At 49.6% G+C, this 15046-nt stretch overlaps 4 protein-coding genes across 4 annotated transcripts, besides 2 other annotated features; 2 read left to right on the top strand and 2 right to left on the bottom strand.

Moving 5' to 3' along the window:
- Positions 1-1734: 1734 nt before the first annotated feature.
- On the bottom strand, positions 1735-3283 carry PODANS_1_9960 (uncharacterized protein; the record flags this gene model as incomplete). The annotated part of the gene is made up of 6 exons (XM_001908624.1): positions 1735-2250; positions 2415-2475; positions 2638-2710; positions 2761-2946; positions 3027-3144; positions 3188-3283. 6 exons carry the CDS (start codon positions 3281-3283, stop codon positions 1735-1737), a joined length of 1050 nt encoding a protein of 349 aa, XP_001908659.1.
- Positions 3284-3846: 563 nt separating this feature from the next.
- PODANS_1_9970 (uncharacterized protein) lies at positions 3847-4821 on the top strand (the record flags this gene model as incomplete). The annotated part of the gene is made up of 3 exons (XM_001908625.1): positions 3847-4003; positions 4051-4290; positions 4364-4821. 3 exons carry the CDS (start codon positions 3847-3849, stop codon positions 4819-4821), a joined length of 855 nt encoding a protein of 284 aa, XP_001908660.1.
- Positions 4822-5370: 549 nt separating this feature from the next.
- Positions 5371-6520, top strand: PODANS_1_9980 (uncharacterized protein; the record flags this gene model as incomplete). The annotated part of the gene is made up of 2 exons (XM_001908626.1): positions 5371-6307; positions 6375-6520. The coding sequence occupies 2 exons, from the start codon at positions 5371-5373 to the stop codon at positions 6518-6520; spliced, it is 1083 nt and encodes a 360-aa protein (XP_001908661.1).
- A 3217-nt stretch (positions 6521-9737) lies between these two features.
- Positions 9738-9872: a sequence feature (rRNA 5S).
- Positions 9873-10380: 508 nt separating this feature from the next.
- On the bottom strand, positions 10381-12075 carry PODANS_1_9990 (uncharacterized protein; the record flags this gene model as incomplete). Its single annotated transcript, XM_001908627.1, has 1 exon — positions 10381-12075. One exon carries the CDS (start codon positions 12073-12075, stop codon positions 10381-10383), a length of 1695 nt encoding a protein of 564 aa, XP_001908662.1.
- Positions 12076-13290: 1215 nt separating this feature from the next.
- Positions 13291-13419: a sequence feature (rRNA 5S pseudogene?).
- Between the last annotated feature and the right edge of the window lie 1627 nt (positions 13420-15046).

The following is a 15046-nucleotide window of genomic DNA, read 5'->3' on the forward strand; positions in this document are numbered from 1 at the left end:
TAGGATAGCAGGATGAGGATTTAAAGGATTGGGGATACCAGAAGAGTTTTGTGTTTTCTACGTTATGAGTAAGGTTTTGTAGGGAAGAGGCAATGGGAGAAGAGGGTTTTGTATTGATAGATGTGTAGGGTTATTCAGCACATATTAATTTTGAGAGAGGTATGGCCAATGCAAGCCTTCCCTGAGCTTTGCACATCATCAACCACATTAACGATTATATCCTCAAGCAGCACGACAACCGCAACCAGTCAACTCCCAAACAAAAAAACCCCCCAAGACGTATCCAAACCTACACCACCATCACCCTTACTCTTCTGCTTTTTTCCCGCCACCGTCGTCGTTACTACCCATCTCGATGCAGTTGATATTTCGCTCGGGATGTTCACGATCATGCAACACATAAGCGGGATACCTAACCCAAGGGGTTATGCGCCGTGACCCTGGACACATTGTCCGCCGTCAAGTCACCCCGCCAGCGTCGGGACATCGTTGGCAAGAAAGAGTGATGTTGCCTGCCCCCCCCCCCAATGTGGACTTCTCCACGGCTGCTGTTGGGAAATCGACGAATCCCCCACGAGCGAAGGTATTTCCACCTTTTACCCTCGTGCTCTGCCGCCGCGGCGTGGATCTCGGATGGTTGGTATGGTTCGGCCGTCATCGTGAAGACATACCTTTTGGTCTTTCTTTGGAGAGCAAACTGTCGGATGGATATGAGAGGGGAAAGAATAGTGAGGTGCCTTGGATTAGTACCTAAGTTCATGCGAGAGCTCCAGCTTGAAAGCAAAAGATAGGAAGAGAACCTTTACAGAGCCCCCTGCTTATTTACCCGATGCCCCCCCCAAAAGCCAAAGTCTAAAAGAGGTGGCTCTCCCGAGTATCTCTTTTGATTATCAAGCGTGGCAGGACATTTAATAGGCTTTAAAAAATAATTTAAGAGCCTCAAAAAATAGTTAAAAGACTTTACAAGATAGTTAAAAGACTTTACAAGATAGTTGAAAGGCCTTGAAAACAATTCAAAGGCCTCTAAAGATAGTTTAAAGGCTTGTTGATTTTCTCTCAAGGCCTTTTATTGCATTGTATGAAGGGCGAGTAAATAGGTGGAGAGGGAGCGCTGGTGAGATAAATAGGGGGCTCCGTAAGAGTTCTCTCAAAGTTAAGCCCATTTCAGTTTCGGAAGACGTAAGAACAAAGTTTTTGCACCAATGGCTAGCTATACACAACAGCTATGGACAGTTGTCATGGGTTATGGACAGTCGCCGGACAACCTGTGATGATCTTGGATGTGATCGCCAAAGATCAGAACGGCTTCATTGTAACCAGGCTTGGGATGCCCATGCAACAACACAAGACTTTATATTTGCCAATATGGGCACCTGACTGTTCGAAAAGACAAAGTTTCAACAATTTGTGCACGTGCAGGTAAACCGCATTATATATCAAGAGAGACATGTTGGCCCACCGACAAAGATTGGTTTCATGTATTTTATTTGTCACCCACGACACGACGTTTAAAGAAACAAAACACATTCTGGCAAACTCAACATATCTTACTCACCTGGAAGCTCATCCATCTTCTTAGAAATCACAGCCCTAAGCCAAATCCTCAAGTATGCCACAAGAGATCATCCCTGTGGTCCAGCATTACCCTGTGAAGTCGAGTGACCTTGAGGCGGTTGGGCCTCCGCAGCCAGCTCCGTAGTGCTGGGGCGGTGCCACCATGGGATAGCCCAGTTGTTAATTCTGTTGTTGTAGAGGACCTGGCGCAGCTCCGGTCATCACGGGGAAAGCTGCTGCATGGGGTTGTTGAGGTTGAGGGTTGTAAAACCCTCCCCCTTGCTGGCCAAAGTGTTGGAAACCGGCGTGCATGAAAGGCGCCGCCGACCCAGCCGGTGTGTTCACGTTGGGTGCCGTTCCCATCTGCCCAAACATGACATGCCCAGGCCCTTCTGCCGGCCTGCGGTTGTCTGAGTGGTTATGCTGTGATTGCAGGTGTATCGTCTCATCGGTGCGATATTCGTCGATACGGTAGCCCCATCTCTCGGCCTTTGCCGAGTCGGTCTCTGACTGGATGCTCCAGAGGTAGTGGTTGAACTCGTGGGACACCTCGGACACCCGCTCAAAATGCTCCCTCTCGAGTTTGATCCTGCCGCCACTGGAACGGTATCCCGCCAGCGCAACAGCGCTTTGGAACGCATTGCGGATTCGGCGACCGTTCCAAACCGGGCCGATTTTGGAGTCCTTCGCGTTCCGCTTGTCGAAATAGCTAAGAATATGTCAGCCTCGTCAAGAAGCAGAACACAGTTCCATAGCTGGGCCAGCTGTTCTAGTCTCTTCTCAGCTTCACGTGGGAGAAGTACCGAGATCGCCTATACATTTGTTAGCTCTCTGCTGGCTCTGCTCTATGAAACATGTACAACCGATACTGACCCCAGGTAATGGGGAGCAAAGGGCGATTGTCTGCTTCTGCAGCGCATTCTGATTCATGTTGGCAATCCCCAAATCGGGATGGTGGTCAAAACTTTCAACAACGGATCTCTTGGCTCTGGCATCGATGAAGAACGCAGCAAAATGCGATAAGTAATGTGAATTGCAGAATTCAGTGAATGGTTAGATAGTAGATGTAAAGAGGGTTGCTACCTACGGGCTGTTGATGCTTTTCCACCACCAGGCACCCCGTGTAGGAGAATGGTGACCCCCTCTCCTACGACCTCTTGATTACTTTTCATACCACAACCAAAATTGGCGAGGCGTGACACTTACCCTTGTCCCTTACAAGATCAAAATGCAGGCTGCGTGGTCCCTCGTGATCGGAATGCGACTCAATCAGAGACTGCACCAAACGTTTATGCCCATCGGGAAGCTGTAAATCGTCCCATGGCTCCGACCGCCTCCGCGTTTTGTTCATCATCTCCTCTCCGGCGTTGTCTTTGCCAATTTTGAGGCAGGCTACATGGCAAATGGTTCGTCAGTGGTAGTTCAGGGTAGGTACTGTATGTAAGCACACTGAAAGGAAAAGGAAAACGTGCCCCATTTTCTCGTACCGAAGACAAATGCAAACACTCTAGCTGGCAGAATCAGAAGATCATCCCCTTCGGTTGGATGGGAACGCTCCTTATCCCATCTTTGGCACTTGGCCCATTCTTCCTGGATCACCTGGTATCTCCTGCAGTGCCCGCTCAAAGTCGACCATAACCTCGCTACCAATCCACTCAGCATAACGCATAGCGTTCTCAGGCACGTCGGCATCCTTTTCATGGAGCTTGCCCCCGTTGGGTCTCAACATCTGATTGCGACCCCGGTGTTGCCATGTGGCTTGGCCGGGTACAATTGACAAAGATCTGCCCCCGCTCCACCAGACTTGATCGGTCGGTTATGTGATCCTTCTCGGCAGAGATTTATTTGCCAAAAGTGTAGGGCTCTAGCATCTCCTTGGACTTCAAGGCTTCAGCTTTACGTCGCCAAATTCAAAGAGGGCATGGAGGACTTTCCTAAGACGTTACGCCGATCAGAGTGCTATCGAGGCGTTCGAAACCACGTCCTGGGACGGTCTCGACAGCGAGGTCGCAAAGGCAATGAGGGCATTTCAAGCCCACCAGGACCGAAGGCGCAGTTGGCGAAACCCTTTTGAAGGCTGCCGATAAACCCGGTGGTATTGCCTCCCGCCGTATCGAATTCCTTGTCGGACTAGTGCCGAACGACAACTGTATTGGTGGGTGTTCTCGCGGGTGGCCTAAGACTGCTTTGTAATGTAAGGAATTATCTGTTCCTTGATGTCCAGAGTTCCTGCTTACGGCCAATGGCTGGACAGCGACTCGCAAGAAGGCGATCCGCATAAAGATATTGGAAATGCTAGACAGCTTGGGCAACACTGTCTCACATAGCAAGGCACAGATCAGACTGTATCGTGGCGATCCAGATCCAAGACACAAGGCAGAGGATCTTCACATGGCCGTTCTGGAATTTATTCACCATGCCATTTCCTACTTCGATCAGTCAAGTGCTTGTAAGTCTCTCCTTCTTCACTACAACCCCACAGGACCTAAAGCCAAGACCAAAAAACTGACACCCCAGTAGTTGAATCTCTCAAGGCCTTCTTTCAGCAGAGTGAATACGAATCGAAGCACAATGATGCCCTCGACAGGGTTAAGAAGGCTTCGGGAGCATTCGAGAGCAGTATATCAATCTGTTCCCAAACCCGCGTGGAGAAAATCTACAAAAACAGCGAAACTCAAAATTGGCCAACGATTTCTTTATACTTTACCCTTGCAGGTGTTGCCAAGGATTTTACTGGTGAGTTTACCTTGACGTTGCAAGCATGACATGGATAGCGTACGGCTGACCTCGTCCTCCCTAAAGCCCACAGGTCAGAATCAGATCGGTATTCTCATGATCGAAGATGCATTCGTGACCTTGCTCAAGTCTTTCGAGTCGCAAGTTCTCATTCTCCACGACGAGCTGGCATTTGAGTGCAACTCTTCGCTCTCTACTCTCAGCTACCTCTGCGCCTTGATCACCGAGATGATGTCCTCGCCCGGTGTGTTCCCGCTCCGCTTTTTCTGCGGTCTTCACTGCCGAGAGGTCGATGCTCTTCAAGCTGGCTATGGCATCATGCGCAGTCTAGCGCTGGATCTTCTGCGACTGTTCGGAAATGCCAACATTGCCACGACTGGTGACCCGAATATGACTGCCCAAGGGCTCATGATGAACCATCTTCCTACGATCTTTTCTATTTTCAGCAGGCTCCTCCTACAGAATATACCCGCTGGAGAGCTGTCTATATCATGGTGGATGGCGCATGATGGCTGGTTTTTGAATACCTGAAAGAAGAGATAATCACATTGTCTTACACCTTCCCAATATCACAGGGACCTCGGTGACCACCTGTTCAATAACATTCAAAACAACAAAGTTGGAAAGCATCCACAAGGTAGCATTGATGACAACCCACAGATGCGTGGAGATAAAAAGAGAGGACCGACCGAACGTTCCAAAACCCCACAAAATGGAAGCCAAGGTAAAAAGCTTATCCGTACAGCGACAGGGGTGATACCCTTGCCATATCCCAATTTGGAAACCCAGGCGTTCAAGCGAGGAGCTGACAGGCGATCCATCGTTGGCCGAAGCTAAAAGCGCCATTGAAGAGAACTCCATCAGAATATTGATCTAGACCACCCCAGAACCAGGTTGTCGGGGTCATCGCGCATATGCAAAGGATTTGAAGTAAGATTGCGCTCAAGGGATCGGTGGCAATGGAAGCCTTAAAACATTGTGTCTCTTTGCTGTTCTTTTGTTCTTCTGCTTGATCTTCAGCTTTTCTCGAAGCCGTCCATTCGTTCTTTTGATCATATCATTCCAAGCCACTCCTTCAACATGCTGTCCAAGACCGGAAGTGGCGTCCTCCTCCTGCAAGCCGCATCCCTTCTCTCGGGCGCGGCAGCCCGTTGCCTCCGGACCTGCCCGGCCGATGACCCGCTTCTCAACCTCCTCCGTTCCGAGTTGGCCTCCTCCGACTTCTGCCGTGACTTCCTCGGCCTTCCTGTTTCCACGCTCGAAACAACCGTCACCCCAACCGTCGTAGCCACCGTGACCGAAACCAGCTACGTCACCGAGGTCGTCACCCAAGTCGACACGACCATCACCGTCACCCTCCCTGCCGACGAGTCTCCCAGCACCACCGTCACCGTCACCCCCGCAAAGCGTGACAATGCCTACCCAACCTGGCTCCCAACCAGCTACGGCGAAAAATACATCTCCCAAGCCTGCTCCTGCCTCAGCCTCCCCCCCGCCATCAGCACCGTAACCTCCACCGCCGATGCAGTCACCCTCACCGACGCAACCACCATCACCGAAACCATAACCGAAACAATCCACACCACCGCCATCGCCACCGAAACTGCCAAGCCCGCTCCCAAGCCAGTCAAGCGCATGATCAAAATCGAGGCTATCCGCAAAAACGCGGGTACCCCCCTAGGATGGATCTACAATAGCAACGGTCCCGCCATCACAAACAGCAACAATCAGCAGCCTACTTTATTCGAATTCAACCTCCTCGAGAACGAGACTGTCGGGTCCCAGCTGCGATTGAGCTCCTCGTTTGGCCCGCTTGGGTTTAACAAGGATAGCCATCCTAGTAATATCGTCGAGCTGGAAGATAATTATGGTTCTCTCAAGTTTGTCGCGCCTACTGAGCCGGGGGCGGTTCCTCAGACGGTGGATGCGGGGAAGAACAAGTACGCGAGTGATATTTGGAGCGTTGATACGGAGACGAGGGAGATTACCTGGCAGTGGGTTGCTACTAATGGAGGGAGTAAGTGTTCTTCCTGCTTTAACTGTTTGTATTAGGTGTGGTTTACTGACTGGAGATGTTGATTTAGTTCCCGATATCAAGCTGTACTACGTGTCTGGCCGTCTTTATCCTGTTGGTGATGTGGAGAGATTCATGTACGCTACTAGCAATGCTATTGGCGCGAGGGAGGAGGTCAGGTTGGTGTATACTTTGGTTGGGGAGTCTGTTTTGTAGATTTCTTTGGTTGAGGAATAGAGTTGGTTGTCTACTTTGTTTGGAGCAGCAAGTCATCGTCATTTTGCAATTGAATTGTCTTTTGTGATGCAGTGCCATTTAACCTAGGGCAGGGTTGAAAGGGTAGGTTGATTCTAGCTTGCTTTTACATGCAGGTTTTTTGTGAACATTTCTTTTGCACTGAACGATCTAGTCTCTTCTTCGCGAATATTTTCGACAAGCGTTGCTTGAATTTATAAATTGCTCCCAGTTCTTTTTTCTATGCCCCCGGGGGAGTATCGAGTCTTCATTCAGGCATCTAAACGATGCACCAGCAACAGAGAGCTCGGGATCCCATCAAACAACAGCTGGATTGCTTGTCTGGGGGATAGTTGGCCAAGGTTCCAACACACCAATCACAGTCCACCAATTCACACCAAACAAAACACCCCCTTTTTATTTCCCCAGGGGTGCTGGCTCTCTTTCTGGGATATGCGAACCGACATTTTGTCAAAGAAAAGGGAGCCAAAAAAAAAAAAACAGCAAAAAGCATGCAACACCGGACATTCCCCAATGGTATCGCCCACCTGGGTATTACTCCGGTGACTGAAAGCTGTTATTCACAAGTTTGATGACCGAAGTGGACTTTTCTTTTGGCTTGTTTTGAGTTGGCTAGTGCCCGCCACCTCGCACCACAGACACATAACGGACAAAGAATAAGAGACTGCAACGAAAAATCAAAGCCTGAAAGGATAGTTGAAATGCCTCTAATTGTCATTTTTCAAGGCCATTCGTCTATCTCTGCAAGGCCTCTTGACTATCTTTTAACGCCTGTTGATAATTTTTCAAGGCTTTTTTATTCTCTTCCAAGGCTTATGGCAGTCTCCCCATTTTCCTGTCCACGGCGTGTGAATGAAAAACGCAGCCATCACGCGTGTCCACAAACGCCTCACCTCCACTTGTCATGTCAAAAACCTTGAGCTTGTTTGCCGGCGCAGGCGGGCAGTGTGCAGTTATACATTTGCTGCCCCCCTCTCCCACGTTCCTCCATTTTTCTTTTTCCTCTCAACAGCAGATTCAAAAAGGTATGTACCGCCCTCTTCTAAAACGTGTTTTCGGAAAACTTAAAAAATAAAAATAAAAGAAATTTATAAAAAAAATATGTGTCTTCAGATATTTTGAGGTGGTTCTCCATCATGAAGAATGAAACCTCATTCTTTTCCTAGACGGATACTCTTGTCATCATCATTAAACACCTTACACCAATGACGGCTTCTGTTGGGATTGAGCTGCTTGATTTGAGGTTGAACGTGTCTATCAATCGTTCTGGGGACAGGATGGAACAGGTGGACGGTCACTCTGGGGGAGGGGGGGAAGGTGGAAAGGTGCGAGCGGGAGGGAAGTCACCGACGGGCGGGGGCATGACGGCTGGCGCTTACTCACTGCAAGCAAAGAGGAACTGAGGGATGAGAAGAAGTGATTTGACAGTGATGAGAACGGTAATGGGCATGCGGTTGAGACTTGTGGTGAATGATGTCAGGCTTGGACCTTGATGGAGTCCCCACGGGAGGGTTGCTGAATCTGAGTTGATCACTATCTGCTGTGGTTTGATGACATTGTGGATTAACTGTTCAATGTGCAATACCAAGATAATCTCTTCCAAAGTTGTTTCATGCAAATCAATATCAACCTGGTGAGCCGGTAGCGTTATAGATGGCTCCTGAGTTTGGTCGAGATGGGGATTTGGGCAAGGCAAGAGACGAGTCTTGAAAGATCCTATTCCCGGTATTGCAGAGGCCCTGTTGAAGGATCAGTCTAAACCTCGGACCTGCTTTTCTGATAGAATCCTGGAAAACAGTGGGTCTGCTTCGCTGGATGCGACCATACAATTACCTAACTGATAGCAGGGGCAATCAAACGCGCTGGAGAGAAAATGTTGATAAATAGGGGCTACACCCTCATCCTCATGTCTCATGACAACACAACATCACGTCGCCTAAATGCCCATCATGGTATCTACAGTCCTCTATCTCGCCTGCCTCTCAGCCCTCCAACTCCCACTTTCGTCCGCCCAAAAAATCACCACCACCACCACCGTCCCAATCCTAGACTGGGGCTTCGATTTCCCCGGCTCCGCCATCTCAGTGATCGGACAAACCTCCGGCTCAACAACCTACCGCCTGACATGCAACTCCCCCGGCGAGTGTCAATGGACTCAAGTCCCCGATAGGGCTTCTTACCTGAATAACATGGTAGGCACCATGACCTTCATCGAAGCCGGCGCGCCCTACAACGCAGCCATGACACTGAACATCAGCGCAAGAGGGATCGCATTCTCCTACCAGGCGACTTGCACGCCGAGAACAAAGCCCATCACTATTCAGACTACCGATTCTGAGGGGAGGTTTACTGATTTCCCTGTGAGGGCACCTAATCTGGTGGATTGCACATCAACTTCGATGGGGAAGGAGCCGACGCCAACGTTTGAGCTTGATGGGACGACAGGGGTGTATAAGATGGTTGTTATCACGCAGGGGGTGGAGAAATTAGATCTAGGCGCTGCGCCTACGGGGCTCATCACGACCGGTGGGGTGTACGACTCTCGGGATGAATGTGAGTACTTGATTTTACTTCAAAAAAGAACAGGGGAAGATGAGCTAATGCTTTTTGTCTACCAGCTTCTGGTTCATCTTCTTCGTCGTCGTTTTCATCTTCAACGGGCGCAACGGACGCTCCAGCGGCCAACACGCAAACTCCAGACTCTGCTGGGGGTAAGCTTGTCACTTCCAGCCTTAGGATGGCAGGTTTTGTTGTGCTCATGACAGCACTGTTTGCTTGATCATGATTTCAATCTGGTAGAGCTCTACCAAATCAACTGGGAGTAGCCGGACAATCGAGCCAAGTTCCTCACACCTTATTAGCCCATCATGTGTTTCGGCTTGTCTCTACCCAAACCTGTATCTAGCGATAGTCTGCTTTCCCATTGCGCTTATGCAGTCCCTGTGAAAGAAAAAAAAATAACTAAAGTAACAGTGCCAGAACTGACAACGTCAAATCCAAGTGCTGACATTGAAGAACGATGATTCAGGGGCAACCAAAAGTGGTCTCCAAAACGTCTTTTCACCCGTTGCTGTAAAAACATGATAGTAAAATATTTCCCTTTCCTTTTGGATACACTGCACAAAAAAGTTTTGACGGTTTTCAAAAGAAAATGAAAGTGAGATAGATGTAAGGACTAAAAAACAAGTCTAAAACATACAACACCAGGGATTCCCCAGTGGTCACCCACCTGAGTACTAGTCTGGCAGTCAGCTGTTTGACTAGGGGAGAGCGGACGGGATCCCGTATTTTCAGCTGCTTATGGTCGTATGTGTTTGTTTGAGTGGAAGAATGATATTATGAGGAAGGTTTGCTGGTGGAGGAGGCGAGTAGAAGTGTGAGGTGAGACTAGCGGGTGATGGGTGTGGTTAGATAGGGAGAGAAAGAGTAATAGTGAGAGTTGAATCAAGTGGGTACGAGTTTTACGATGGTTGGGCAGTAACGGTCGGGTGATGAGTTGGTGCTAGCACTGCTGGGTCGTGCCGTCTTCCTGTTCAAGTGAGGAGAAATCCCTCGTGTTTTTATCTAACTCCCTCCTTTTTCTCTCTCTCTTTTTTTTTTTTTTTTTTTTTTTTTTGGGATTTTTAAAAAATGTGTTGCGAAACTGTCAAGATCATTTTCAGTGAGATAACTATATAACTGTTGGGAACAAAAAAAGTTTTTTGGGTGGTGTGTTTACGATACAGCTGTTGTCGTCGGTGGAATAAGCTGTGCACAAATGCTAGTTGCCCCTTGTTACCAGCCCCTGGAATCGTTGCACAATGTCAACAATAACCACGTTGCTATAGCTCTTCAACAGCATCACAAAACTCATCACTTCCCTCAGATTCTTCTTCATCGTCTTTGTTAATACTTTCCAGCAGCTCATTAAACGCCTGACGAAGCTCCGCTGTCGACTCTCGCTGGTTGAATATTTCGATGGGCGTCTTCATCTTCTGACCGCCGTCCAGATCATCAGCAAGCCCCCGCATCTTGGCGTCTGTAAAGATTTTGAGCATCTCGACATCGGCAACTGCCGCCAAGTAGTGAAGAATACCCTTCCCGTCTCGGTTTTTATAGCGATAATCACTACCGCGCTCAAGTAGAATTCTGACGTTTTCGTGCCGCGAGTAGAAGACAGCATAGATGAGGGGTGTGTCACCATCCTTGTCAACATGATTGACATTAGCACCATGCTCGACGAGTAAAGTTACTGCATTTGGGCTCGTTCGCGAAGCGGCAAAACAGATAGGTGTCGCGCCTCTCCATGTCTCGCAATTGACATCAGCGCCATGTTGCCTGAGCAATGACACGATCCTACCGTCAACGGCATCCCCTATTGCGTTTACAGCACAAATGATTGGTGTTGTGCCGCGATCATCAATGACCGCGTTCACATCTGCACCGGCCTCAACAAGCAGTTTGGCTACTTCGTAGTGGCTGAACCAACATGCTTGAAATAGGGGTGGCGTCCCGTGTTTCTTTTTCAACGATACCGACGCGCCCGCCTTCAGGAGTTTCGAGGCGGCTTCTGTGTCTCCCTTAAATGCTGCCATATCAAGTGGGCTCCATGTGCTCTCCGGATCAACATGGTTCAAGTAAGAGAGGTACTCCGGCTTGCCGAGAGCTTCTCCAAGATTCGCATGTAGCACTCCGCTGACAATAAGGTGTAAAGGAGATAACTGAATACTTTCGAAGGCGGGTATCAACTCTATGAGCTCATGGGACCCAGGTCTGCCGGACAGGTGTATCTGAATCGCTTCGTATAGGACCTTGGGGTCCCTGTCAGCCTCAGCGAATGGGTCAGCCCCTGCTTGTAATAGAAGTCGAATCAATGGGATGTTGACCCTATAAAGGGCTGCGAGCAATGGGGTCTCGTCTGTACTGCCTCGAACGTCGTATACAGATGCACGCTTGTCTTGAAGTAATTGTCTGACCCCTTCGACATTCCGTCTTTCAATGCAACCAAAGATGTTTGTGGCCGTGCCCGGTGTTCCAGTTTCCAGACGGTTGAACATGCGGATGTTTAGCTCGGGTGTGCCATGCATATTGCTTGAAAAGAAGGCTGATATGCCTCCTCGGTATAGCCAGTTCGGGCAGTTGTAGTGTAGCATGACCTCTTTAGCCCGGGGCAAGTTTGTGTTGACACAAGCCTGAGACGTGCATTCTCCGCCGATAGAGCCACCAGACACTCTAACCACCAGGCCGAATAATGACAACTTCCAGGTGTTGTACTGTAGCGAATAGTTCGCTATTACGTGACATCGACAGGGACAATGGAAATCGCAGCGACGACGACGTTGACGGTGGCGGTTACATGGGGCCTGCGGATATGTGTTTCGTGCTTCGATACCTTCATTTTCCATAGCGCGATCGTTCGACTGTCGCAGGCTGGCAAGACAATCCTCCAATCTTGCCATCTGTCGAAGAATTGGATCTCTCACTTCGGACAGCATATTGGTTCTCAGTTCTTCGACCTTGGAGACCACCTCTGGCATTATCTCGCTCGCCAAAGCATGAGAAATGTGGGACTTGAGCTCAGCTGTCGACCGTTCAACCGCCGCGCCGATACCAAGAGACACCCGGCTTCAACAGCAACAATACAGTCAGCAGCGCTAACCTCACAGCCATAGTGAAGACACTCACATATTCTGCACAACCAACAATCGATAGATCGCTACCGTAGCGCTCTTCAAGCTCTTTCTCAAACCAGCTACCGTGGTACTTTGTCTCAACCAGGCCAACTTCCTCCTCTTCCCTAGATCTTCCGGCTTCCGCTCCCCGCTCTCCAGCCCGTCTCCATCGATAATATTCTCAATCACCTTCTCAATCCTCCCAATAACCACAGTCGAGTCTTCAAAGAGCCCGACCAGCGCCTCAGCAACAGACGCAAACGATGCTGACTTGAGAGCCTCCTCTGATAACCCAAGATACATCTCCCTCAGCCCCGCTTCTGTCTCCTCAAAAAATTGCTGCGAACGCCGGAGGTCATCAAGCAAGCGGTGGAGGCCTTCGGGTGCCCCGCGCCAGGTGTCGACGAGGGAGTAAACCGTGGATGAGGTGCGGACAACAATGGTTGAGACTCCGAGGATAGCCCCTAGGACCTCCATCGTGTGACCAGTCGAAGAACTGGAGTTGTAGAGATGCTCGGGCGAACAAAAAACGGCGTGCTACAGTCCACGTGTATTTCCCAGGGGCTGAACATTGTAACGGAGGCACGACGCCCTATCAGTGACCCCGCTTCGGCGGCAATGTCGCGACCACTCCGTTAATATCGAATAAATTGGCAAATGGTCGCAATTCATGCACGGGAGGGAGAGACATGAGCCCGTCGTAAAGTTGCAGAGCACGAGCGCAGCCTTGCTGCAGAAGGGTTGGCATGCGATAGAGACTATGTATGGCATCCCAAGACAAAGACCTTTTGAAGCCCTTGTATTCCATTCAGGATCCTGTGGGTAGTCGTCGTCGTCGTCATTACCGTCGAACACTCTGCCACTATCGTCCACCTCCGGGTTGCATCTCGTTCTTAAGAGTGGTTTTATACCTGGTGGCTGTGCCGGGGTACTTCCTTGGGTGTAATGGCGATGGTAGCGATCAGGGGTTGTAAGTAGTAATAGGGAGCTCAAGTGATGTAGACGCGGATCTATGGCACTTGATGAGTGACAGTCTACCAAGACTCCTCAAAAAACAAGAGGAAAAAGAGAAAGAGAGGCAAAAACATACAACACCAGGGATTCCCCAGTGGTCACCCACCTGAGTACTGATCTGGCCCTTTCAAGCTTATCTAGGGCAGAGCGGACGGGATGCCGAGTTTTCTTGAAGGTATGGTCGTATGTGATATCTTATGTCCAAAGTTGGGCTTATATAAATTGCCTTGAAGGAGGGAGGTTGAAAAGCTGCAGGTGCTATGTGAAAGAGGTATATATCGAAGGCCCCACCTGGGAGCAAAAATGGCATTTTTCAGCGGGGAGTTGTATTAGTTTTGATGAATAGCACGTAGTCAAAAAAGGGAACGAGAGATACTGCAGTAAAAACACACAGGTCTGAAAAGATGGTGTTGGGGTGGGATGTTGATCTAAACATGCAGTGGCTATTTGTAGAAGGGGGCAAAAGTAAGTGCCAAACGGGGACCAGATATTCGTGTTGTCCAGCCGTGATCTGGACCGACTCGATCTACCTTTGCAAGGTAGATATATCTCTTCGCCCCCTCCATCCCCACCCCCTCCATCCCCACCCCCTCCACACCCGCATGTGTATGAATCAAGCTATAGACCTTCGTCCCCCTCACCTTCTCATGAGTATAACCCAACAGATGAATGTGCGATTCAACATCCAAATGCTCCTGGAGCCAGAACCATCACTCCACTCATATGTCTTCCTCGTCAAGATGGAAGGAGGCCCTTTCTTGGCCGACTCTTTGGACATTTCGTCCCAAAAAGGCATTTCAAAACTCTCATCTTCCAACACGTTTCGAAGGGCACGTTCCAGACGAAGGATATAGGCGCGGTGCCAGAGGGGGGAAAGGACGTTGCCGTGCTGACAGTACCATGCTGGGATTCCGTGGTAGCTTGCGATTTGGGCGAAGGGGTCCGGATGACTTGATGGAAGCGCTTGGATTCTCTGAACTCCACGGACGAGGAGGTCGAGATCTTTGGGGCAAAGCTTGGTGACATCCTGCCGCAGATGGTGTTGAGAACCGCGAGTGATCTCTGAGGGTTGCGAGGAAGACATGGTGGCTAGCTGAGCTGAACGTTTATTGAGGGAATGATGGCCGTGAACTCGAATGCCTCTGGATGTCTGGAGAAGTTGCTCACATCTCCCTGCCTACTTATACGCCAAGATCACGATCCGTCAAAGACATATCGAAGTGCCGTTCCAAAACTTACCTCCTCCTCGCTGCCCACCTTACGACTCCATGATGCTATTCTTCACTCGAAGGTACCCACCACAAGGCTGATTCAATCTCAGCTGAAAGTCTAGAACTTTATGTAGTAAAAACTCTCCCCCCAAACGTGTGGATGTCGAGGAGCATGCATATAGTAGGAGAGGTGGAATCTTCCTGGTGATATTAGTGTTTGTCTGTTCAGAAGCTTACCAAGTGGGTAAACTTTGATACATCTCTGACTTGATCGCCGACACGACCATGGCAAATACATCCCCTTTCCTGCCAAAACCACGAAAACATATCGCCCTCTCAGATGAGAACATCCTACCAAATCCCATCCTCTATACATCGTCCATCATACACATCGCCAAACTCCCATTATATATCCCACAATGCGCAACCAAATTCCAGTATCCTGCAATCTCCCTTATTCACTCTTCCCAATATAGCCATCCTCTTACTCCCCCCTCCTCCCCCGTCTCGGCGCCTGAGGTGGCGCAGCACCAATCCTCTCCTCCCTCGTCCTCCCCCCCGTCCTCGTCTCCGGCGTCACCATCTCCTGCCCCTGCCCCCTCCCCCTCCCA

Source organism: Podospora anserina, chromosome 1 (genome assembly GCF_000226545.1).
Source record: "Podospora anserina S mat+ genomic DNA chromosome 1, supercontig 2".
Taxonomy (NCBI): domain Eukaryota; kingdom Fungi; phylum Ascomycota; class Sordariomycetes; order Sordariales; family Podosporaceae; genus Podospora; species Podospora anserina.